General features: G+C 41.7%; 1 protein-coding gene across 1 annotated transcript; it reads left to right on the top strand.

Annotated features, from left to right (window-relative positions):
• The first annotated feature begins 408 nt into the window (after positions 1 to 408).
• dtnbp1b (dystrobrevin binding protein 1b) lies at positions 409 to 26,502 on the top strand. Its single transcript, XM_060904038.1, has 4 exons — positions 409 to 559; positions 8,082 to 8,240; positions 21,027 to 21,170; positions 25,380 to 26,502. The coding sequence occupies exons 1-4, from the start codon at positions 538 to 540 to the stop codon at positions 25,628 to 25,630; spliced, it is 576 nt and encodes a 191-aa protein (XP_060760021.1). The 5' UTR covers positions 409 to 537; the 3' UTR covers positions 25,631 to 26,502.
• Positions 26,503 to 27,305: the final 803 nt, after the last annotated feature.

The following is a 27,305-nucleotide window of genomic DNA, read 5'->3' as shown; positions in this document are numbered from 1 at the left end:
AGAGGGAAGTTTGGGCTTCCATGCTCAGACTGCTGCCTCCGCGACCCAGCCCCGGATAAGCGGAATGAGAAGAGAAGAGAAGAGAAGAGAAGAGAAGAGAAGAGAAGAGAAGAGAAATGAAATGAGAAAACTTAGTAAACTGAATTGTACCACGCACCGGACTGAAAGCCTGTTTTTTTTTTTCTCATTTGATTTTTTTTTGTTGTTGATGATCCAGAGCTATGAATAGTTTTTCCTGTAGGTGGTTCTTTCTGTATGAACGCATCTTTTTTTGTCCATCGGCTCACATAGCTCACCCGTATACAGCACAGGAAGTGCAGATCAACACATGAGCCCACCCTGCACACACCCACGCACACGGTTTCGATGAAAACCACATTGTTCTAAGAGACAGGAGGTTTTCTACTATAGCAGAAAATATCATAACCTTGCAACTGGCAAAACAGCAGACACACACACACGGGATAGTCTGGATTCTTCCAAACAGACACTACAGACATTGTAACGAGCTGATTCACACTGCATGACAACACCAGGATGCATTTAGACACAGATTCAGGTAATTTCTGTGTTTTGGACATTTCACACCTCTTGCTTTAATCTTGAGAAGCTGATGGTTTTACAGGAAGGACTAGTTTTAATTTCAAAGCGCCATGACATACATGGATGATCATCTACTACTATGACTACTACTATAACTAATAATAACGTGATTTCTTACATGTTTATAGCTGCTACTATGTGCTGATAGGATAACAGGAACTAACTGTTTTAGTTTACTTTAAACCCAACTATAAATGAATAAAAAACACCACGTTGTATCATGGTGTGTGATGTGTCATGGTACGTCCTGCACCCTTTTGGCTTTGTGCATCGTAAGTCTGGATCTTGAAGCCTCATTAAAGTTTGGACTTCGATGAGGAACACAGAAATTAGGGTATCATTTAGGACGGGATCTTGGTACCATGCAGTACTGGAATTACTGGGTCCTATTCAGGAGTCGGTCAGGAGCCAGTGAGGAGTTATTCAGGAGTTGTGGAGGAGTATTCAGGATTCATTCAGGAGTTGTTTAGGAGATGAACATGAGGCTGTTCAGAAGTTATTCAGGAGCTGTTGAGGAGTCGTTCAGGAATTGTTGAGTCATTCAGGAGTTGTTGAGGAGTATTCAGGATTCATTCAGGAATTGCTGAGCCACTCAGGAGTTGTTTAGGAGATGAACACAAAGTTATTCAGAAGTTATTGAGGAGTCGTTCAGGAGTTATTTAGGAGATGAATATGAGGCTTTTCAGAAGTTATTCAGGAGTTGTTGAGGAGTCATTCAGGAATTGTTGAGTCATTCAGGAGTTGTTTAGGAGATGAACATGAGGCTGTTCAGAAGTTATTCAGGAGTTGTTGAGGAATATTCAGGAGTCATTCAGGAATTGTTGGCGAGTCGTTCAGGCATTGCTAAATATCTGGCATACACTAATCATGCAGGAGTCATTCCAAAATCAGTCAGGAGTTGTTCGTGAATCACTCAGGAGTCATTTAGGAATTGTTCAGGATTTGTTTGGAATCATTCAGCTCTATGTTGATGGTCTCATAACCAAGGTTATGATTGTTACTGACAGTATGATAACCTTGTTCATCCTTGCACAGGGAATGACCTACCTTTATTTCCAAAAGATGCATCAATAAATAATAACGTTTTGTCTTGCATATACATACGTCTTATGTTCTTAATGACAAGTTAATACTTAAATATGGGAGCAGGGGATAAACAATAGGTTTTAAGACTTATGTTGTAGTTATATAGATTCACCCACAATGGATCTTTTCATTTTTAGCCGATGGAAAATCAGTGCTGGCTACTGCAGTTTTTTTTTTTCTTAAATCAGCATCGCTGTCTACGGCAGCCATTTCATTCCAGTGTCTGTGCTGGAGTTCCAACACAAGCACACCTCATTTTACTTAACGAGGTACTGATTAGGTGATGAGCTGAACCAAATCTTATTTAATGAGGAAAAGAATAAAAGCCACTGCTGTGGTCATCACTATCCTCTTGCAATAGAACCAGTCTGGATGGCAAAAACAGTACCTTAAATTTAATCAGAATACAAAAATATCTATTCATCATACCAAAAGAGTTAAAAAGAAAAAGTTTTGAGTGAGAAAAAGAAGGGTTCAATTCTGGCTTTACTGGCAGAGGGATGCAGTGAACGTTAAGTTGCTTCCATCCTCAAAATTTCAAAGACAGCAGGTAAGATCAAGGTCAAGCAGCAGACATTGGGGACAACAAAGTTACAGACTGGCAGAGGGCAAAAACGACTCTCCACTGACCAGGATGATTGTCAACTGTCATTCAACAACCAGAGGATGACATCAATGACCTACAAAAATAATGGTAAATGACAGCTGGGGTTAAGTGCACAGCAAGGATGGTTTGAAACAGGCTCTTCTGGGCGGTGTTGAAGTCATGCAAAGCTAGAAAAAAGTCCTTCATCTATGAAAAGCAAAGAAGAACCAGGCTGAGGTTTGCTAAAGACCAAAAGGATTGGACCGTTGAAGACTGAAGTAAGGTCATCTCTGACGAGTCCAATTTTCAGCCCCCACCCCCAATCACCTGGTCATCTAATGGTTAGACAGAGACCTGGAGAGGCCTACAAGCCACAGTATCTTGCACCCATTGTGAATTTTGATGGAGGATCAGTGGTGATCTGGGGGAACTTCAGCAAGGCTGATTTTTGTTTGTGGAGGACACATGAATCAAGCCATGTACAAGGATATCCTGGAAGAAAACTTGCTTCCTTCTGCTCTGACAATGTTCCCTAGCTCTGAGGATTGGGTTTTCCAGCAGAACATTGCTCCATGCCACACAGCCATGCCAATCAAGGTATGGATGCACGACCACAAGATCAAGACCCTAGCTCAATCTCCAGACCTAAACCCCACTGAAAACCTCTGCAATGTGATCAAGAGGAAGATGGATGGTCACAAGCCTGAAATAAGGCTGAGCTGATTGAATTTTTGAAGTCACCCAAGAGCAACGTGAAAAACTGGTGGAGAACATGCCAAGATGCATGAAAGCTGTGATTAAATGTCAGGGTTATTCCACCAAATATTGATTTCTGAACTCATCCTAAGTTCAAACATTAGTAGCCTATTGTGTTGATTAAAATTGAATATGATCTTCATATTCAAGGTCGGGGCGGCACGGTGGTGTAGTGGTTAGCGCTGTCGCCTCACAGCAAGAAGGTCCTGGGTTCGAGCCCCAGGGCCGGCGAGGGCCTTTCTGTGTGGAGTTTGCATGTTCTCCCCGTGTCCGCGTGGGTTTCCTCCGGGTGCTCCGGTTTCCCCCACAGTCCAAAGACATGCAGTTTAGGTTAACTGGTGACTCTAAATTGACCGTAGGTGTGAGTGTGAATGGTTGTCTGTGTCTCTATGTTAGCCCTGTGATGACCTGGCGACTTGTCCAGGGTGTACCCCGCCTTTCGCCCGTAGTCAGCTGGGATAGGCTCCAGCTTGCCTGCGACCCTGTAGAACAGGATAAAGCGGCTAGAGATAATGAGATGAGATATTCAAGGTCTGAAAGCACTTCATCTTTTTTGTTATTTTGGCCAGTTGTCATTTTCTGCAATTAAATGCTTTAAGTGGCAATATATTTATGTGGAATTTGTGGGAAATGTTGTCAGTAAGTTATGGAATAAAACAAAAATGTTGATGCTCCTCAAACACGGACATATAAATAGTAAAACCAGAGAAACTGATAAGTTTGCAGTGGTCTCTTAATTTTTTCCAAAGCTGTACACACACACACACACACACACACACGTTTCCACCCACATGGTGTCCAGTCCAACTGCTGATGTTTTATTTAAGTATTTAAAGCACAAAACACACACAGAGGCTTTTGGCGGATGCCTCCTCGGGTCTGTCACGTATTAGAGCCGTCTCAGTGGCCCACACAGATGGAGAGGAGAGGAAAGTGAGATTAGAGGACAAAGGATGAGAGAAAAAGTGTGTGTGTGTGTGTGTGTGTGTGTGTGTGTGTGTGTGTGTGTGTGTATGGAGGCTGTGAATGAGGATGCTCACTGTTCCCTGTCTGTAGTGTTATTCAATTCTTCCTCCACAGTCCTCTCTGTTCTGTGACTGTAATCAGTGATAGTGTGGTGCTGAGATTTGAGAGTGTGTGTGTGTGTGTGTGTGTGTGTGTGTGTGTGTGTGTGTGTGTGTGTGTGTGTGTGTGAGAGAGAGAGAGAGAGAGAGATATATGGAGACATGCCTACAGGCTGTAACCACATGTCCACCCTCTTACGCCGTCTTAGCCATCAGGGAGTTTAACGAATCAAACTGCCTTGGAGTCTCTGAACCTTCTCACTGCACACTATGTTAATTACAGCTTGTTTGTCTTCGAGATAATTGGAGGTGTGATGAACCCTAAAGCCCTTGTATCCTGTATTGAGGTAATTACCGACCTCCGTTAACACTATACAACTATGTCCTTTCTCTGCAGCTGGTGCAGTGATTTATACAGTGATCTCATCACTATTGTACTGTATTATTTAGGGCCCAAGCACCAAAGATACATGGCCTCCGGTGGCCACCGGGGGCGCTGCACTGAGGCGCAAGACGCTATTCTTCGTTTGCAACCACATGACTAAAACTGCTTGTGTCACTGACCGTCGCCATGTTGGAGGATATACAATCAAACAATATGGCGTCTGTAAACAGCGTTTGTAAGCATTTATCGTATCATTCTGAACTTCAATATCATCCATCTCTATATCTGGTGCAGTGGTAAGAGTACAGACTGGAAGGTAAAGACGAGTTACATTTCAACACTTTTATAGTCAAAGCTATTTTAAAAACATTTTGGCTGCTTCAAAAGATCGGTATCTAACACACTATAGAACATATTTAGTTATAAAAGAGCACACACCGGGCGACGAGGCTGCAGTATTTGAGATCCTGGATTGACGTGAATTTTGTTCGATTGGCTCTGTGATCGTTTTGGAAGATTCTTCAATAATTTTGCGTTTCTTTCTGCGCTCTGTAAGCCAAGCATTTCGAGCTACCGCTTTAGTACCATGTCTGATTTTGTTGTGGCCCATATTTGGTGTCGGAGCCCAGTTTGGAGCCGTAAAATTGTAGAGATCAGCCGGTTTCCCTAATGGGAAGAAAAAGCAAAATAAAAGCAGCGTCATCAAATATTATACACAGCTCTTTTTAAAATTAATCAATCAAGTTCAAGTTCAAGCACTTTGTCATTATTAAGGCACAATTAAATTTCTTTTGTGCTGGTCCCAAAGGTCCAAAATATTAAGACAAAAAAAAAAAAACATCCTTAGTAAATACCTGAGAGCTAAGAAAGGTGATAAGTAATAAATATAATATATACAAAATGAACATGGGCGGCACGGTGGTGTAGTGGTTAGCGCTGTCGCCTCACAGCAAGAAGGTCCGGGTTCGAGCCCCGGGGCCGGCGAGGGCCTTTCTGTGTGGAGTTTGCATGTTCTCCCCGTGTCCGCGTGGGTTTCCTCCGGGTGCTCTGGTTTCCCCCACAGTCCAAAGACATGCAGGTTAGGTTAACTGGTGACTCTAAATTGACCGTAGGTGTGAATGTGAGTGTGAATGGTTGTCTGTGTCTGTGTGTCAGCCCTGTGATGACCTGGCGACTTGTCCAGGGTGTACCCCGCCTTTCGCCCGTAGTCAGCTGGGATAGGCTCCAGCTTGCCTGCGACCCTGTAGAACAGGATAAAGCGGCTACAGATAATGAGATGAGAAACGATATGTAAATCAAGCAATATGTACAGGTTATGGATTGAATAGAAAAACAATGTATTGCACATGTCATATCTCAGACTGTGGAGATCTCAGAGTTATTGTAGTTGGAAGGAAATAATTTTTAAGTCTGTTAGTACGCATGCGTATAGATCTGAAGCGCCTGCCTGATGGGAGGAGCTTAAATAAGTGATGTGTGGGGTGAGTGATGTCCTTTATAACCTTTTTGGCGCTTCTGACACAGCGAGTGTTGTGTATCAGATCCAGAGAAGGCTTTGATTGTCGGCTCACACACTCAATGATCACGGCTTTGTCACATTTGACAGCGGTGAGTTTCTGCACAACCAGGCTATTAAACAATCCGATGTTTCTTATACAACCCCGATTCCAAAAAAGTTGGGACAAAGTACAAATTGTAAATAAAAATGGAATGCAATAATTTACAAATCTCAAAAACTGATATTGTATTCACAATAGAACATAGACAACATATCAAATGTCGAAAGTGAGACATTTTGAAATTTCATGCCAAATATTGGCTCATTTGAAATTTCATGACAGCAACACATCTCAAAAAAGTTGGGACAGGGGCAATAAGAGGCTGGAAAAGTTAAAGGTACAAAAAAGGAACAGCTGGAGGACCAAATTGCAACTCATTAGGTCAATTGGCAATAGGTCATTAACATGACTGGGTATAAAAAGAGCATCTTGGAGTGGCAGCGGCTCTCAGAAGTAAAGATGGGAAGAGGATCACCAATCCCCCTAATTCTGCGCCGACAAATAGTGGAGCAATATCAGAAAGGAGTTCGACAGTGTAAAATTGCAAAGAGTTTGAACATATCATCATCTACAGTGCTTAATATCATCAAAAGATTCAGAGAATCTGGAAGAATCTCTGTGCGTAAGGGTCAAGGCCGGAAAACCATACTGGGTGCCCGTGATCTTCGGGCCCTTAGACGGCACTGCATCACATACAGGCATGCTTCTGTATTGGAAATCACAAAATGGGCTCAGGAATATTTCCAGAGAACATTATCTGTGAACACAATTCACCGTGCCATCCGCCGTTGCCAGCTAAAACTCTATAGTTCAAAGAAGAAGCCGTATCTAAACATGATCCAGAAGTGCAGACGTCTTCTCTGGGCCAAGGCTCATTTAAAATGGACTGTGGCAAAGTGGAAAACTGTTCTGTGGTCAGACAAATCAAAATTTGAAGTTCTTTATGGAAATCAGGGACGCCGTGTCATTCGGACTAAAGAGGAGAAGGACGACCCAAGTTGTTATCAGCGCTCAGTTCAGAAGCCTGCATCTCTGATGGTATGGGGTTGCATTAGTGCGTGTGGCATGGGCAGCTTACACATCTGGAAAGACACCATCAATGCTGAAAGGTATATCCAGTTTCTAGAGCAACATATGCTCCTGTCCAGATGACGTCTCTTTCAGGGAAGACCTTGCATTTTCCAACATGACAATGCCAAACCACATACTCCATCAATTACAGCATCATGGCTGCGTAGAAGAAGGGTCCGGGTACTGAACTGGCCAGCCTGCAGTCCAGATCTTTCACCCATAGAAAACATTTGGCGCATCATAAAACGGAAGATACGACAAAAAAGACCTAAGAAAGTTGAGCAACTAGAATCCTACATTAGACAAGAATGGGTTAACATTCCTATCCCTAAACTTGAGCAGCTTGTCTCCTCAGTCCCCAGACGTTTACAGACTGTTGTAAAGAGAAAAGGGGTTGTCTCACAGTGGTAAACATGGCCTTGTCCCAACTTTTTTGAGATGTGTTGTTGTCATGAAATTTAAAATCACCTAATTTTTCTCTTTAAATGATACATTTTCTCAGTTTAAACATCTGATATGTCATCTATGTTCTATTCTGAATAAAATATGGAATTTTGAAACTCCCACATCATTGCATTCCGTTTTTATTTACAATTTGTACTTTGTCCCAACTTTTTTGGAATCAGGGTTGTATATTGCGATCTTTCATTAATAACTAGTTCGTAGCACTTACCGTTGATAAAATGTTCACTGCAGACTTGTGTGGTGTTTTTTGCTTTCTCGTCACTTAGATCAGCCCGGTTTATGTTGGACAGCCATTGACGTCTACGCTCCGTGGACAACTCTCGTTTTGTGTTTTGTTTTTTTCCTCCTTGATTATTTATAATTGCTGGAATTCTAAAGAATGTACTGTATAAGTCCCCTTGTCTCGAATAGAGTTGCGCCCGTATCCAATTACAGCACATAGAGTAAGTTTTTGCCGTCAGTGTTATTTTACCTCTGCATTTTATTCATTTTTCCTCCAATCACAGCGGAGCTGGACTCAGAGCATGCTCAGAAGGTCCCAGAGGCGGAGTCAGGACAGCAACAGGTGAAGTTGAAAGACAGGCAGAAGTTCTTCGAGGAGGCGTTTCAGCAGGACATGGAGCATTACCTGTCCACCAGCTACCTGCAGATCGCTGAGAGGAGAGGTGAACGAAACACACAGAGGGAATACAGTGGGGGAAAAACCCACACAAACACTCGTTACGTTACACTGCACATGTGCTGTACAGGATCCAAACGTCACAGTCCACGACCACAAACAGAGTTTATTTCACCACTTAATAACTGAATACATAATTGTACTCAGGTCGTAGTTTATCACTCAAAAATACACTTTTCACAACTCAAAAGTTTCATTGATCATTTAATAAAAAGAAACCTATATTTGAGTACCCTTATATGCCATATATTTCTCTAAAACGCTAACATACACTGACAGTCAAAAGTTTGTGAACACCCCATTTTGAAGCATTTTAAATGACCTTATTTACTCTCTAAATAAATACTCGAATATTTAAAAATCTAATCAAGGAATAGGTACCACTGAATCAAGAACCGTTTAATATTAATTAAATGTGTACTGAACTGAGAAATGGTAGCATTCAGGAGTCAGTAAGGAGCCACTCAAGAATCAGTCCAGAGTCGTTCAGCAGTCAGTCAGGAGTCATTCAGGAGTCAGTCCAGAGTTGTTCAGCAGTCAGTAAGGAGTCATTCAGGAATCAGTCCAGAGTCGTTCAGCAGTCAGTAAGGAGTCATTCAGGAGTCAGTCCAGAGTCGTTCAGCAGTCAGTAAGGGAGTCATTCAGGAGTCAGTAAGGAGTCATTCAGGAATCAGTCCAGAGTCATTCAGGAGTCAGTAAGGAGTCATTCAGGAATCAGTCCAGAGTCATTCAGCAGTCAGTAAGGAGTCATTCATTAGTCAGTCCAGAGTCGTTCAGCAGTCAGTAAGGGAGTCATTCAGGAGTCAGTAAGGAGTCATTCAGGAATCAGTCCAGAGTCATTCAGCAGTCAGTAAGGAGTCATTCATTAGTCAGTCCAGAGTCGTTCAGCAGTCAGTAAGGGAGTCATTCAGGAGTCAGTAAGGAGTCATTCATGAATCAGTCCAGAGTCATTCAGGAGTCAGTAAGGAGTCATTCATTAGTCAGTCCAGAGTCATTCAGCAGTCAGTAAGGAGTCATTCAGGAATCAGTCCAGAGTTGTTCAGCAGTCAGTAAGGAGTCATTCAGGAATCAGTCCAGAGTCATTCAGGAGTCAGTAAGAAGTCGTTTAGGAATCAGTCCAGAGTCATTCAGCAGTCAGTAAGGAGTCATTCATTAGTCAGTCCAGAGTCATTCAGCAGTCAGTAAGGAGTCATTCATTAGTCAGTCCAGAGTCATTCAGCAGTCAGTAAAGAATCATTCAGGAGTCAGTCAGGAGTCGTTCTGAAGTCAGTCCAGAGTCATTCAGAGGTCAAGCAGGAGTCTGACAGGAGACTTTCCATTGTCAGAAGTTATTCAGGAGTCAGTTCAGAGTCATTCAGGACTTGGTCAGAAGTCATTCACAAGTCATTCAGGAGTCAATCCATAGTTATTTAGGACTCGGTTAGAAGTCAGTCTGGAGTTATTCAGAACTCAGTCATGAGTCATACAGAGAGTCAGTCCAGAGTTGTTCAGGAGTTTTTCAGCAGTCATTTAGTGACTCGGTATTTGATGTGCACTTAGTAGTATTATATTATGGTTAAAAATATTAGAGTTAGTGCATGGAATGATTGATATTTTTTCAGAATAAGCAGCGATCCATTATCAAATATTTTAATGTCTTACTTACAATTAAATAACTAAGTTATCTAATTTACTTACAGATGACCAAGTTGCCTCCTCACAGAATCAGGCCCCGGTCTGATCATGAGCTTGGGCTACTTTCTGTGTGGAGTTTCACACGTTCTCTTTGTGTCAGTGTGGGTTTCCTCCAGGTTCTCCAGTTTCTTCCCACAAACATGCCACCAGGTGGATTGGTGGCTTGAAATTGCCTCTAATTGACTCCAATTGTCCAAAGTGTGAATGTGTGCGTTCCCAACTCACACTCACTTATCCTGGTATCGGTTCTGAATCTAGAATGAACACAGAAATGTTATAAAGGCAAAAATATTGATCACTTCATGAGCACATTAGACATACAACATAGGCATGTTTTACAGTTAATACTAGCACTGTTTATTACCTATAGATTTAACAGGTTTACCCTCAGTGTCTTTAATAAATCACTCATTTAGAGTCACATTGGGATTTGAGAGCAACCACTTAAGTTCCACAGACTTTTAGCATTCCTCATTTCCTAATATAATTTCTATCGTGTCCTTTTTTTTTTTTGCAGTTCTCTGCCAATAGTAGTGATTAAACTGTACTAAAACTGCAAAATCTTTTGACTGGCAGTGTACCCGGTGCTACCACAGTGATGCCCCGGCTTAAAAATTGATATATTGAATATTTACATCCATGACTTTTGTTCTTGTCCTCACTGCTTTCAGTCATTAAAGGACTTGTATTAGTGAAGAACATTAGACTTCTGTTTGAGTAATGCATTTCACAGTATATTCATAGGTGATGAAATTACACTCCTCAGTAGTGCACTCAGACGTTTGGATGTGAAGAACCCTTTATATTTCCGTGAGATTGCTCTTCAGAGATCACTCTCTAAGGCTCTTAGCTACCGTTACTGAGAATGAGTTTTGCCTGGAGCTCAGCACACAAGTCAATAAGATGCATAACCTTTTATCCTCGCCCTGTCTTGAGTGTTATTTCCTTGTCACTTGTGAAACACCCCCCCCCCCCCCCCCCCAATCAACTTGTGTGCAAGAGAGCAGCTGAACAAGTCAGTGCTGGAGCACAAGGCATGGTGTACAGTGAGGACTGAGAGATAAAATCCACAAAAACGGAATAAATAAATAATAGAAGCCTGTAATTTTGGTTTAGTATCTCATTACGACGTACTAATTCATTATTACTAACAAGTTACTAAGTTACGAGTCACTAATAAAAATAAATGAATTATTATGTCAAAATAATGAGATACTAAGTCAAAATGAGATCTTGAAATAACAAGTTAGTCAAAATAATGAGATACCTTGAAATACGTTACAAAGTCAAAATAATGAAATATCTTAAAATAAGTTACAAAGTCAAAAATGAGAGAATATCTTAAATTATGAAGTTAAAATAATGATAATGTCTTGAAATAATGTCACTAAGTCAAAATAATAAGAAGTTACAGTCACAATAATGAGATCTTGAAATGATGTCACAAAGTTAAAATGAGAATATCCTGAAATAAGTTACTAAGTGAAAATAATGAGATAATATCTTGAAATAATGTCCTTAAGTCAAAATAATGAGATAAAATCTTGAAATGAGAAGTTACTAAGTCAAAATGAGATCATGAAATAATGTCACCAAGTCAAAATAATGAGATCTTGAAATAAAAAGTTACCAAGTCAAAATAATAAAATATCTTGAAATAATGTCTCTCAGTCTAAATAATGAGATAATATCCTGAAATAAGTTGCAAAGTTAAAATATAATATCTTGAAATAATGTCACCAAGTTAAAATAATGAGATAGTATCTTGAAATGAGAAGATACTAAATCAAAAATAATGAGATAACATCTTGAAATAACAAGCTACCAAGCCAAAATGAGATAATACCTTGAAATAAGTTATAAAGTTTAAATAATGAGATGATAGCTTGAAATAATGTCATTAAGTCAAAATAATGAGGTAATATCTTGGAATATTGAGTTACTGTGTGAAAATAATGAGATAATATCTTGGAATATTGAATAATGAGTTATTGTGTTGAAATAAGTTGCTAAATCAACAAAAAATAATACAGAGTTACTCAGCCAAAAATAATGAGACACTTAGTCCAGATAACAACACAGCACTTTAAAAATTTCACACCTTGTGGTTCAAGGCTTTCATAAACCTGTCTGCTTCTTTTTTGAGGAAAAATAGGTTATGGGGTCACTCAGGAAATCAAAATAATGACACCTACAGAAAAATAAAAAATAAAAATCTACAAAAGTCATTCAGGTGATCCTGAGATTTCACTTGGCAGTAGCTGAAAGATTCGCTTCCTGGTGGATCTGCCATGCAGCAGTGCATCATTCTGGAAATGTAATATACTATCGGAGATAAAGCCCAAAAAGTGTCTCAATTTATCATTAATTAAAGAACATGTCCTCATATTTACATAATATCCATGAAACAAGGTAGTTCCTGTGAACACTTACAGTCAACACTGACTGTTACAAAGTGCTGACACTGGAGAACTTCTGAACATGCTAAATAAGTGTCTCCTTACAGAAAACTTCACTTTACTAGCAATTACACGTTTTACAATAACGTCTTAGAACGACACTGTTAATACAGTGGAAACCTGCGATTTGTCTTGCAGCCCGAACTACTATCCGAGCTGCTGTTACACCAAATCACACAAGTATACGAGTCATAATTGAGTTCCTTTTCCAAACAGTCCTTTTGAGCCACATAAGAGTATTTTGTAGCTATGAATTGTCGTATCTTTATTTTTCCAATAGAAACCTAGTAATTTTAAATAATTGGAAGTCAGAGGAAAGCTTCCATCAGCCATGTCATGTCATGCTGAGAAGTTTCTGGAAGCCTGTAGATCATCATGCCTTGAAGTCAAGCACCTGGAGCTGCTCTTTAACTCAAAATACCTCACGCTGCTGAGGAACACGTGTGTAAACGTAGCTAACACGTCCCTTCTCTCTTTCTCTTTCTGCTGTCCTTCCCCTCCCTCCTCCTGCTGCCCTGATTTAACTCGTCCCTGAGGTATGCAGCTCTGCGTTGTCCCCTGCCGCCGTCTCCGTCTCTCTCGTGCTCTCCCTCTCTCTCCCTCTCTCTCTCACACACACCCCTCTTTGTGTGCATGCGATGTCTGCATTAACAACATGTACTCATAGTCAAACTGACAGTGTGGAGCTGTTAACACACACACACACACACACACATCAGTGCTGCTGCTTCTCTGTTATATATAATCACATATCAGACTAGTTGAGGGAATATTTTAACAGTTTCTCTAAATTAATGTTACACACAGATGGTGCTTGAATGTGACCTATAAACATAGCTAGGCTCTTTTTTTTTCTGTGATAAATTGACCTCCTGTCCTATTATACCACTCAGAGAAGGGGTCCTAATGTGTACCTTTCAGGGTACAAACGCATCTTTTGGAAGAAGCAAATGTCACATACCATTAAAACACATTTTCTTTGGACCTTAAGGACCACACTGCTAATTCTGGAGCCTACATCATGTTTGTACCTTGAGGAACAAATACTGTATGTACCTGTCTCATAAGCTCAAATATTGAGCCATTTTGCACTCAGAAGGGAAGATGGATAATCATTTCTGTGTATTTTTGCTAATAAAAACTCTCAGACGGGCGGCACGGTGGTGTAGTGGTTAGCGCTGTCGCCTCACAGCAAGAAGGTCCGGGTTCGAGCCCCGTGGCCGGCGAGGGCCTTTCTGTGCAGAGTTTGCATGTTGTCCGCGTGGGTTTCCTCCGGGTGCTCCGGTTTCCCCCACAGTCCAAAGACATGCAGGTTAGGTTAACTGGTGACTCTAAATTGAGCGTAGGTGTGAATGTGAGCGTGAATGGTTGTCTGTGTCTATGTGTCAGCCCTGTGATGACCTGGCGACTTGTCCAGGGTGTACCCCGCCTTTCGCCCGTAGTCAGCTGGGATAGGCTCCAGCTTGCCTGCGACCCTGTAGAACAGGATAAAGCGGCTAGAGATAATGAGATGAGATGAGATGAAAACTCTCAGAGAAAATTATTTCAACCTGGTGCTGGATAAATTTAGGATAGAACCAGGAGCATTGCCTGAAAAAAATATTTCAATCGAGCACCAGATTGGTCACACATGGAGCCAGCTAACATTTATCATCACAGGGCAGTATAACACACTCATACCCCTTTTCCACCAAATCAGTTCCAGGGCTGGTTCGGAGCCAGTGCTGGTGCTGGTTCACAACTCGTTCAACTTGCGAGCCAGCTGAGAACCAGTTTGCTTTTCCATAGCTCGCGGTGCTAAGGGAAGCCACGTCATTACGTCGTTGTATACATCCTTACGTCGCTGTATACGTCAGTTACGTCGCTACATTTGCATAAACCTTGGCGTGAATATCGAAGCAAAAACAACACGGAAGAAGCAGCAGCAGCAACAACAATAATAATAATGGATGACTTTGCGTTTGTACAGCTGCTGCTTCTCGTCGCTTAAAAATGGCGATCTTTCGCGGTCTTGTTATTGTTGTTGGTCTTAACAACTCCACCCCCCGATGTAAGCGGTTCTTTCCTCTGGCCCAGCAGAGAGTTGGTGCTAGCCTGGAACCGTTTTTTCCGGCCCCAGAGCCAGTTCTTTGTCAGTGGAAACAGAAAACTCGGTTCCAAACTAAGCACTGGCCCCGAACCAGCCCTGGAACTGCTTTGGTGGAAAAGGGGCATCAGAGAAAAGTGCTATCTGCCCTCTTCCACATACATGAACTGAAAGACGCCTACGATTGGCTAGTGTCACTGTGATTAACAGGGAAGATACAGTATGCCATCAATCCCAACCTGAGAGTAGGGCCAATTCTGTTCCCTCGGTTCCTGATGGCAAACTGTTAACTAAAAATATTTCATTCGATCACATCCTCAGAATTATCCCAACAAAAAAAATTCCAATAATCAAATAGCATTGAAAGTAAACTGGTACTGATTTAACTGAATTTAAACCTGACACACAGGGATAACTTGGCTCTGATGTGCCATCAAATGGATGTTAATTTTAAGTCCCGTAGATGTTAATAATCATTTCATGCATGAATTGTGTCAGCCTGATTCAAGATTTCTTCCCCCAAAATTGTTTTCTATACTTCTTTGATGCTGAGAAAAATTATTTTTAAAAGGTTTATTTTTTTTTACAGGAATGTTTTAAAAAGTCATTCATGTGTCCACTCTGAAGGACACCATGCATTTGTGCGTTCAGTTGCATCTAATGGACTAATGATTGAACTGTTAATTGTTTGTTAATCAAAGAAAGTAAAATGCACATAATCTTAAAAAAAAGCGCTTATATTGTAACCTGGGTGTAAAATGGCAATATTACTAGGATGCACGATGGTTCATTGTAATTTGCTGCTTACTGTACATGAAAACAATATGGGGGGGGGGGAGGCATGACAATTATATCGTGTTTCCTTAGATATTACTTTTTGTGATTATCTTTTACTTACCTGTAAGGGTCTTTTCCTGTGAAAGGATTAAACAGAAATCTCTACTGGTTCTGAATTTCAGTCCGTCTTTTGTTGCACTTACAATTACTCGCCAGTAGGTGGTGATCATTGGTGTAACATTTCAGTAACATCTATGAAAATAAGCTACGGTAGCATGAAACTTTTACAAAATTATACAAAATAATTACTTTTAAAATAGCTTTATTTTATGGCACAAGCTACTTCTGGTAAAATCATACGCTCTGATTGGTTCCTTGGTGGGCAGAATTTTTCCTTAATGCCTATGGGCGATTACGGACTTTCTTTCCAAGCTGCCGACTTTCAATGTTGCAAAAAAAACCAAAATGACAAACAAAGATTAATTGGAAATCAAAATGGAATCAAAAATGGCCGAAAGACAAACGAGTCAGCGAGTTATTCAAGTAATGAGCGACAAAGAGCATTCAGAAACCTCTCACTGCTAACAGACATTCAGTTTTGAAAGCGCTAGCCGTTTATTCTGCATGCGTGATTCAACTACGTTACAAATATGATGTGACTGAAAGCAGAGTCATGCCTCATTATAATGATGTCTATTTTAATATTAGAAATAAAAAAGCCATATAATAAACTCCTTATTAACCTCGCTTGCTCAGTCTTTATGGGAAAATATCAGACCTTGGGCTTTTTGTATGGCTCAGTCTGTACTGTCAAGATCTCGGTCTGATATTTTCCCATAAAGACCAAGCAAGTGAGGTTAATAAGTAGTTAATAATGACCAACATGCATTAAAGAGATAAACTAAGCAGACGAGTATGCTTCAGATATAAACAAGGCCTATTAATCAGCAGCTTGTTGTTTCTTCTTCATCCATCTTTTCCCCACTTCTACCGGTATGTGGAGTCAATGTGGATGGGTTGAGTCGATAGGGGTAAGGGCCTTTCCCAAGACCCCAACAGGGGCAGTTTGGTGGTGCTGGGGCATGAACTCCTGTCCCTCCGATCAGTAACCCAGAGCCTTAAACCCTTTGAACCACTACTTCCCCCAGTCTGCAGCATGTTTGTTACTTAAAAATGAAAATCAACATGATTAGTGACATTACAGGGTCAGGTGAAAACAATGTGTCTGGAATCAGGAAGTCATTTTCAGCTCTAAATCATCTGACGTAAATTTTTTTTTTTCAATTATTATGATCCATCTTGTGAGACATGAAAATCCTCAGTGGAAAGTGGAAAGTGTGATTCAGTAAAACATGCCAGTGTATAATAAAACTTCTTTGCAGCATCATGTTTTCAGAGTCAGAACCACTTTTACCTACAGACACAAACAGGAAATGAGGCAGATTCCAAAAAATGTGGGGTGGGGTGACGTGGTGTGATGCGTCATGGAAGTCTGTACTTCAAACGTAGCCGAAAAAATATACTTACATGGAAGAAGTTGCCTTAAATGCTTTTATTGCACAGAAACAATACAAGCGTTAGTGATTCCTGGAAAAACACTGAAGTCTAAGTTTCTTCCATTAGTTTTTAAGTTGGGTCCCTTTTTGGGAGACCCACCCGAGGACCACACCAGGACCGCCTCCCAGAATATGGCAGATCCTATTCAAATCATTGTAAAAGGAATTTCTTTGTTTGAAACACAGACTTCTGAATTATTATTATTATTGCACAGAAACAATACAAGCATTAGTGATTCCTGGAAAAACACTGAAGTCTAAGTTTCTTCCAATTGTTTTTAAGTTGGGTCCCTTTTTGGAAGACCCACCCTAGGACCGTACCAGGATCGCCTCCCAAAATATGGCAGCTCCTATTAAAACCATTGTAAAAGGAATTTCTTTGATTGGCTAAAACATAATTCCTGCTATTTTTCAAAAGAAAACAGACGTATTAGTATTTACCATATGACATTCTAAGGGTTTTGCTACTTAACGACGAGTCTGTGTTTGTCACACAAAATACATTTACAATGATGATCAGTGGTGGAGAACACAAGATAATCACATATATATGAGGTCCTCGAAACATACTTAGCATGTGCTTAGGCTCTGCTTAAAGGAACTTAATGTTAAAATACTCTCCACCCGTGTCCGCGTGGGTTTCCTCCGGGTGCTCCGGTTTCCCCCACGGTCCAAAGACATGCAGGTTAGGTTAACTGGTGACTCTAAATTGACCGTAGGTGTGAATGTGAGTGTGAATGGTTGTCTGTGTCTGTGTGTCAGCCCTGTGATGACCTGGCGACTTGTCCAGGGTGTACCATGCCTTTCGCCCGTAGTCAGCTGGGATAGGCTCCAGCTTGCCTGTGACCCTGTAGAACAGGATAAAGCGGCTAGAGATAATGAGATGAGATGAGTTTGCATGTTCTCCGCACGGGTTTCATCCAGTTGCTCCGGTTTCCCGCACAGTCCAAAGACATGCAGGTTAGGCTAATTGGTAATCTAAATTAGGGCGGCACAGTGGTGTAGTGGTTAGCACTGTTGCCTCACAGCAAGAAGGTCCGGGTTCGAGCCCCGTGGCCGGCGAGGGCCTTTCTGTGCGGAGTTTGCATGTTCTCCCCGTGTCCGCGTGGGTTTCCTCCGGGTGCTCCGGTTTCCCCCACAGTCCAAAGACATGCAGGTTAGGTTAACTGGTGACTCTAAATTGAGCGTAGGTGTGAATGTGAGTGTGAATGGTTGTCTGTGTCTATGTGCAGCCCTGTGATGACCTGGCGACTTGTCCAGGGTGTACCCCGCCTTTCGCCCGTAGTCAGCTGGGATAGGCTCCAGCTTGCCTGCGACCCTGTAGAACAGGATAAAGCGGCTAGAGATAATGAGATGAGATGAGTATAAAAATCATAAATTCATGCTAAATAACACAATTTCACCAATATCCCAAAAATAATTGTAGCAAGCTAAAACAGTTTGTGTGTGTGTGTCCCCCCAGTGTATGACTGGAGGTGTGAGGCCCATAAAATATTGAAATGGGGGAGCAGTCTTTCTAAACTAGTCAACAGTGGATCAAAAAGATAACTGTGGCTACAGAGACTGAGATGTTCACACCTTTTGTTGCCTCCAGAGACGGGAATCTTAACACATTCTGAAGCTTAAAACCACAAGCTAGGGACAAAATTCTCTCACAGATGCTGCCTGACACGAAGCGCCGTTTCTTTTACCATCCCAGAGTCAATTGTTTTCCGATAACAGTACATCCTGAAGTGTTACATTCTTCTTACACCATCAGAAATGTTTATTTATTAAGTGCTGTGGAAGAGCTGAACACGTGAGCTGGCTTTCACACCCAGTACAATACAAACAAGCATTTCGATGAAAAACTGTCAGTTCATTCCACACTGGTTCCTGGATACGCATAAATCACTGTGCAGCTCACGAATGACTTTATTTACTTGAGATAATGTGTTGCTTCAACACTGACATGGAAAAAAATCTCACTGCTCAACAAGTTACCTTTAGAGAACGCTTCCTCCTGGACTTTTATACACTGTCAGAAATAGGGGTACAGTAGGAGTCCAGTTCTGTCCCCCAAGGTACAATCTACACTAGTATACAGATATAGGGCTCATTACTGGACCTCAAGGTAACTATGTGTACCTTTTTAGGGTCAAAAAGGTACATACAGTTAGGTCCATATATATTTGGACACTGACACAATTTTTCTTTTTTTACCTGTTTACTGAAACATATTCAAGTTATATAATGGACATGGACATAAAGTCCAGACTTTCAACTTTCATTTGAGGGTATCCACATTAAAATTGGATGAAGGGTTTAGGAGTTTCAGCTCCTTAACATGTGTCACCCTGTTTTTAAAGGGACCAAAAGTAATTGGACAATTGATTCAAAGGCTATTTCATGGGCAGGTGTGGGCAATTCCTTCGTTATGTCATTCTCAATTAAGCAGATAAAAGGCCTGGAGTTGATTTGAGGTGTGGTGCTTGCATTTGGAAGATTTTGCTGTGAAGAAAGCATGCGGTCAAAGGAGCTCTCCATGCAGGTGAAACAAGCCATCCTTAAGCTGCGAAAACAGAAAAAAAAACATCTGAGAAATTGCTACAATATTAGGAGTGGCAAAATCTACAGTTTGGTACATCCTGAGAAAGAAAGCAAGCACTGGTGAACTCATCAATGCAAAAAGACCTGGACACTCACAGAAGACAACAGTAGTGGATGATCGCAGAATAATTTCCATGGTGAAGAGAAACCCCTTCACAACAGCCAACCAAGTGAACAACACTCTCCAGGAGGTAGGCGTATCAATATCCAAATCTACCATAAAGAGAAGACTGCATGAAAGTAAATACAGAGGGTTCACTGCACGATGCAAGCCACTTATAAGCCTCAAGAATAAAAAGGCTAGATTGGGCTTTGCTAAAAAACATCTAAAAAAGCCAGCACAGTTCTGGAAGAACATTCTTTGGACAGATGAAACCAAGATCAACCTCTACCAGAATGATGGCAAGAAAAAAAGTATGGCAAAGGTGTGGTACAGCTCATGATCCAAAGCATACCACATCATCTGTAAAACACGGTGGAGGCAGTGTGATGGCTTGGGCATGCATGGCTGCCAGTGGCACTGGGTCACTAGTGTTTATTGATGATGTGACACAGGACAGAAGCAGCCGGATGAATTCTGAGGTATTCAGAGACATACTGTGTGCTGAAATCCAGCCAAATGCAGCCAAACTGATTAGTCGGCATTTCATAATACAGATGGACAATGACCCAAAACATAAAGCCAAAGCAACCCAGGAATTTATTAAAGCAAAGAAGTGGAATATTCTTGAATGGCCAAGTCAGTCACCTGATCTCAACCCAATTGAGCATGCATTTCACTTGTTAAAGACTAAACTTCAGACAGAAAGGCCCACAAACAAACAGCAACTGAAAACCGCTGCAGTAAAGGCCTGGCAGAGCATTAAAAAGGAGGAGAAACAGCGTCTGGTGATGTCCATGAGTTCAAGACTTCAGGCAGTCATTGCCAACAAAGGGTTTTCAACCAAGTATTAGAAATGAACATTTTATTTACAATTATTTAATTTGTCCAATTACCTTTGAACCCCTGAAATGAAGGGATTGTGTTTAAAAAATGCTTTTAGCTCCTCACATTTTTATGCAATCATTTTGTTCAACCCACTGAATTAAAGCTGAAAGTCTGAACTTCAACTGCATCTGAATTGTTTTGTTCAAAATTCATTGTGGTAATGTACAGAACCAAAATTAGAAAAATGTTGTCTCTGTCCAAATATTTTTGGACCTAACTGTACATGTTCCCTAGCACTATTTAAAAGGTACAAATATGGACCTTAGAGGGTACTGCCCCAGTGACAAGCCATTGTACCCCTAAAGGTATAGTAATTTACTTTGTTTTCTGAGAGTATACTAGCTGTAGTGAAATGGTGGGTATGATTACCTCGATCACAACAGAGTAAGCGAGGCGAGGTATTGTAATCAATGTGGTTTGTTTGTGTGTCTGTCTGTTAACAATCTAGCGTCTAGATGGTTGCAGTGATTGACTTCAAATTTTCAGGGTAGGTGGGCAATGGGCCGTAGATTACCTGATTAAATTGTGGGGGTAATCAGGCCAAGGTCACTGGAAAGGCCAGGCAAGGTTTGTTTTGCCTGGCAACACTTGTTGAAAGAAGAGAAGAGGAAGTGATGATGTTTACCCTTCCTGTGGTTTGCAGAGCCAATAGGAAGCATGTCTTCCATGGAGGTGAATGTGGACATGCTTGAGCAGATGGACCTGATGGACATGTCTGACCACGAGGCCCTGGACGTCTTCCTCAACTCGGGAGCAGAGGACAACAGTGTGGCTTCCCCCATGTTGGGTACGCATCCAGACACACACCATTAAGTGTATTTGTGATGTTTAAATAGTTTGTGACATCAGATATTTCTTCACAATAAAACATACACTTCCCTTCATTTACATCTACAGTCTAGGATTTTTGTTATGAGACTCGTGGTCAGGTGGCATGGTGGTGTAGTGGTTAGCACTGTCGCCTCACAGCAAGAAGGTCCTGGGTTCGAGCCCAGCAGCTGGCGAGGACCTTTCTGTGTAGAGTTTGCATGTTTTCCGTGTCTGCATGGGTTTCCTCCGGGTGCTCCGGTTTCCCCCACAGTCCAAAAGACATGCAGGTTAGGTTAATTGGTGGCTCTAAATTGACTGTAGGTGTGAATGGCTGTTTGTCTCTATGTGTCAGCCCTGCGATAACCTGGCGACTTATCCAGGGTGTACTTCGCCTCTCACCCATAGTCAGCTGGGATAGGCTCCAGCTTGCCTGCGTCCCTGTAGGACAGGATAAGCGGCTACAGATAATGGAGACTCATGGTCTGTGTCTGCGTGTACGACTTGACACAGTGATACATGCGTGCAACAAAAGAGGCACCAAAATGTCCAGTTTAGCCGTAGCATTTACATTGTTTGACCCCTTGCTACAGTGATATGGAACCTCTTAAAACAACGATTTTATTCCGTCAGACCAATCATCCATTATCTATTCTGCTTATCCATCAGGGTCAAGGGGAAAGCTGGAGTCAATCCCAGCTAACTTTGGGCGAGAGGCGGGGTTTACCCTGGACAGTTTGCCAGTCTATCACACAGACGAATAACCATCACACTCACATACATGCCTATGGGCAATTTAGAGCAGCCAGTTGACCAAATCCACGTCTTTGGACTGTCGGAGGAAACCCACACAGGCGTGAGGAGAACATTCAATCTCCACACAGAAAGACCCCAGTCAACTGCGATGTTCGAACCCTGAACCTTCTTACCGTGAGGCGAGAGTGAAAACAACTATCAATTCAAGATCAGGTCTCAGAGCAGTAAAACTGATTCACAGAAGGGGAAAGGACATTCAACATGAAAGATACATTTTCTTCCGCTTGTGGTTATATTTACTTTGCATGAACTTCTTCATATGAATTCATAAGCTTTGGTTTAGTGATCCAAGATAAAACAAATGTAAAACAAGAATCTCATCTCATTATCTCTAGCCGCTTTATCCTTCTACAGGGTCGCAGGCAAGCTGGAGCCTATCCCAGCTGACTACGGGCGAAAGGCGGGGCACACCCTGGACAAGTCGCCAGGTCATCACAGGGCTGATACATAGACACAGACAACCATTCACACTCACATTCACACCTACGCTCAATTTAGAGTCACCAGTTAACCTAACCTGCATGTCTTTGGACTGTGGGGGAAACCGGAGCACCCGGAGGAAACCCACGCGGACACGGGGAGAACATGCAAACTCCACACAGAAAGGCCCTCGCCGGCCACGGGGCTCGAACCCAGGACCTTCTTGCTGTGAGGCGACAGCGCTAACCACTACACCACCGTGCCGCCAACAAGAATCTCTTTTTTTTTTTTTTTTTTTTAGTCCCGAAAAATTGGCTGCTAATTATTAAGCAGTGGACACTTCCAATGCTTTTCTCATGGTTTTGCAGTAAATTTCTTTTTCTTCCTCTGTGCCTGCAAGGGTGTTTTTTTTTTTGTTTGTTTGTTTGCAATGTTGGCACCTCAACAATAAGACCATAACTGTGGGTGTGCGACGTAGGAGTTGCTCAGAAAATGAGCTCAGTTTCACAGATTCCCACTCACGGGTGAGGGCTGGAAGAGGTGGGCACACATGCACTTCTGGTTAGAGGGCGTTAACGTTCTTTTGGTCGACTCTACATCAGCATCGGCCTTGAAAGGTCCAGGATGATTTTACCCAGTAGATGGCACTGAGTTATTTTCAACCCATAAAATCCAGATTTTTATCTAATTAAAATTTTTTTGTCAATATTAACAGCGGGCGGCACGGTGGTGTAGTGGTTAGCGCTGTCGCCTCACAGCAAGAAGGTCCGGGTTCGAGCCCCGTGGCCGGCGAGGGCCTTTCTGTGTGGAGTTTGCATGTTCTCCCCGTGTCCGCGTGGGTTTCCTCCGGGTGCTCCGGTTTCCCCCACAGTCCAAAGACATGCAGGTTAGGTTAACTGGTGACTCTAAATTGACCGTAGGTGTGAATGTGAGTGTGAATGGTTGTCTGTGTCTATGTGTCAGCCCTGTGATGACCTGGCGACTTGTCCAGGGTGTACCCCGCCTTTCGCCCGTAGTCAGCTGGGATAGGCTCCAGCTCGCCTGCGACCCTGTAGAACAGGATAAAGCGGCTACAGATAATGAGATGATGAATATTAGCAGCACAGTCATATCATTTAGCTTACAGCTCAAAAACACATTTAGGTGTGTAGTACCTCTTTAATATTAAATAAGCCCTGCCTTCATCTCCAGTAAAGCTGCTTAGTTGTGCCTCTTTAGTTACAAGGCAACCCAAGGCACGCGTAGTATTAACCAAGACGCAGAAACGTCCACAAGCACCAGCCACTGGCGGTTTTCTCTGCTTACACAGACGATCCATGCCGGCTACTTGATCCCAGGGGGAAAAAAAAAACCTTGCCTTTCAATGTTCAAGTGATTTATATCGTCTCTGCTGCCCATAATTTGCTGCAAATCCAAGTATTCCACCACGAAGTTGTCTTCGATTCGGGTCATGACCAGAAGCGATGCCATATTTGATGATCGATTCTAGTGCTCTGATAGGCTGAGCCAGACCACGCCATAGCATATGTAGTTATGTTACAGAGCCAGGCAGCGTACTACGGAGGGTAAGTGAGAAAGCCAAGCACACAAACATCTGGAGGGAAATTTCAGATATAATTTGTAAGTGTATTGTTACTAATTTATTAGCTGAGAATGCACCAGAAGGCATGTAATTTTCAAAATTTTCTGGGGGTGGGGGGGCATACCTCCAGACCCCCCCAGCATTAGTACACCCTTTGGCGCGCCATGGCGGCTTCACAGCTGTAAATTCCAGAGCCGCTTTCTACTTTTTTTTTTTTTTTTTTAAGCCGGCTACTTCAGATTTTCTGGAAGAACCCTGGAGACGTGTTCAATTGGAGAAAATAAACAATTGTTCGTTTATTCTTTGTGATTGCAGTTTGTCTCATGGACAGTAGAGGGTGCCAAAAATTATAAACCCTTCCTTTAATACTGAAATTAAATAGCATGGAATTAACCTCAAGTTCTTTCTCGATAGGTGTTTGATTTAAGGTTCATCTCATCTCATTATCTCTAGCCGCTTTATCCTGTTCTACAGGGTCGCAGGCGAGCTGGAGCCTATCCCAGCTGACTACGGGCGAAAGGCGGGGTACACCCTGGACAAGTCGCCAGGTCATCACAGGGCTGACACATAGACACAGACAACCATTCACACTCACATTCACACCTACGCTCAATTTAGAGTCACCAGTTAACCTAACCTGCATGTCTTTGGACTGTGGGGGAAACCGGAGCACCCGGAGGAAACCCACGCAGACACGGGGAGAACATGCAAACTCCGCACAGAAAGGCCCTCGCCGTCCACGGGGCTCGAACCCAGACCTTCTTGCTGTGAGGCGACAGCGCTAATCACTACACCACCGTGCCACCTGATTTAAGGTTTTTAAATGAAATGTATTTCTAAAATTTATTTAAGCATGAATTGTTAGGAAATTATCTTGGAATCAAGGACCTGATTTTTGTCCTTCATCCTCATGAGATGCCCCATTACACACTTCATACAGAAATATTTTACCTCTACATCCTGTTTGAGCGAGCATGCAAACACGCACACACACGATTTATTTGCATTTCGTGGAGCAGGTTGCGTGTACTGTATCTCCTGGGTTTTGCAGTAAAACCCGGCTGCATTCTCTACATGCAAAACACGTTTGTGATGAGTCTGGCTGTTCAGACGTTCCCTACTAATGCCTCACATCCTTGAAGGTGCGCTGGCTCTGATGCTCCTCTTTCTCTAAATCAGAGCTGACATTTACAGAGCTCTGAGAAGATCCGGCTCCGGGGAGGGGAGGCACTAACAGGCTTTTCAATTAGTGCTAATTACATTACAGGATTATCAGAACAACACACAGCCTCTAGAGACAGCAATTCACTCATGTCCTTCCTGCTAGATGTTCTTTTAATCCCTTTTTTTCCCCCTCTTTTTTGCTGCCAGAACCGGACGTGGAGTCATTCGGAGCAGAGATCACGCTGCAGGTCCCGACGCAGGCTGAGCTGAGGCACAAACTCGCCTCGCTTTCTTCCACTTGCACCGACTCGGCCAGCCAGGACACCCAGGAAGAAGAGGGCGATGATGAAGACGAGAGGGGCGGAGTCAAGGATGAGGGGGAGAAGGTCCATGCTGACGTACAAGCAGGACAAGATCAGTCCTCCAAGAACTGTGCGAACCGTGATTCGTCCTTATAGACAAACGATCCACAGAAATATGGTTTTTAAAACTGTGTGCCGAGTCCTCGGTGTGTGTGAAAGTGTTGTGTGTAAACAGTGTTTTGAGGTTTTGTACAGAAATCCCCTGGTACGTGCCATGCAGCATTTATCTGATCCTCTTATTATTATAATATCTTCCACTGCAGCTGATGCGGCCACCTGCTCGGTTTATAGAAAAACCATCACCTGCACCATCACTCACCGTGATTTTCATTACTGTTAATTATAATTATTAAAAAAAAAAAAGTAAAGGTAAACTGCAAACGGTGTGACCTTGTGCCTTGTCCATGAAGTCCCAGGACAGACCAGAGGCACTGATGTGCACCTTCAGTCAACATTTATTTACTTTTTCTAATTTTTTTTTTTTTTTGGAGTTTAGAGACTACACAGAGTTAACGCGACATGAAATCTGTACCAAGTGTGATGGGAAAAAAACCCTCACACACACACACACCTTTAAAATATATATATCAGTGTTTCTCAAAACAGTTCATGAAGCACATCCAAGGGGTCTGTGATTTATCTATTTATTTTTAAATTCTGCTCCAGTGGTGGAAATCCTCATCCAACATTCTAATTATCATTATTCTATCCACATTCACTGGATATGAGCAATCACACGCTCTGACTGGCTACTCTACTACTAGGATATCAGCTCATATACCGTGAGTAGAGAAAAAATGGCGGAACGTGTTGCTGAACCAACCGAGGACGAAATAAAAAACTCTACTCGAAAACAAAACCCCAAAAAATACAAAAAAAGCAACAAAATATGGAATAAAAGTATTTGATGGTAAGAGTGAATCTTTTTTACAATTTAAGAATTATTATCGCATTTTTCACAAACTGCTCCTGTCATTTCGCCAGTTTGTTTACATTCTAAGCAGAAACGATTTTGTTGGACGTTTTGTAGAAAGTTATTATTTATTAAATTTGGAAAAAATAAAAATGCTCTGTTTTTCAAAATCCAGTGAATGTGGATCGAGTAAAACCGTTATTCTACTCAATCTCGTCATACAGGGTTTATAGCCGTCAGCTCGTGTACAACTCGATTTTGTGGAATAATTGTTAAATATACAAAATATGTAAACAAACAAGTGTAAAATAGCGATTGAAATACTGTATACAAGCGTATCATTTGGGGTGTGCCACCAGAATACGGGTCCAGTGTAGCAAGATATTCTGAGCTTTAGTGATTTGAAATGACAGTGCATCCAAAAAAAATTAAAAATCTAAATTTTGCAGACCGTGTTGCTGAACCAACCGAGGACGAAATAAAAACTCATCTCGAAAACAAAATTCCAAATAATACAAAAAAATATATATATATACACACACACGAGTGATTCCACGCTTATGGGTACTGAAATGGGGACATGAACTTATTTTTAAAAATTCACCTAAAACCATTTCTTTTTTTTACCATCAGGTCACAAAACATGTAATCTTTAATGAATGATATGTTAAAAGATAACTTTAATTTTCTGAGATGTAATAAAAACATATTTATATGCCAAAGTCAGAAAGTAACAGAAGTGTTGTGGACATATATATTCTCAATTTTAACAATGTAGAATTACTTTTTGAAACATAGGAAGGTGATGTTTTAGCAAATATAATTAATAAACATGTGTAGTAGAATAAACATACACAT

This window comes from Neoarius graeffei, chromosome 22, assembly GCF_027579695.1.
Source record: "Neoarius graeffei isolate fNeoGra1 chromosome 22, fNeoGra1.pri, whole genome shotgun sequence".
NCBI lineage: Eukaryota > Metazoa > Chordata > Actinopteri > Siluriformes > Ariidae > Neoarius > Neoarius graeffei.
Note: the sequence above shows the minus strand (reverse complement) of the source record. Positions and strands in the feature narration are given on the sequence as shown.

Bases quoted from the DNA above. Each gene is read 5' to 3' on its own strand.
- dtnbp1b (XM_060904038.1), top strand. From the start codon at position 538: ATGCATTTAGACACAGATTCAG. The intron at 560-8,081 runs GTAATTTCTGTG...CTCCAATCACAG, and splicing joins GCATTTAGACACAGATTCAG to CGGAGCTGGACTCAGAGCAT. The intron at 21,171-25,379 runs GTACGCATCCAG...TTTTGCTGCCAG, and splicing joins TGTGGCTTCCCCCATGTTGG to AACCGGACGTGGAGTCATTC.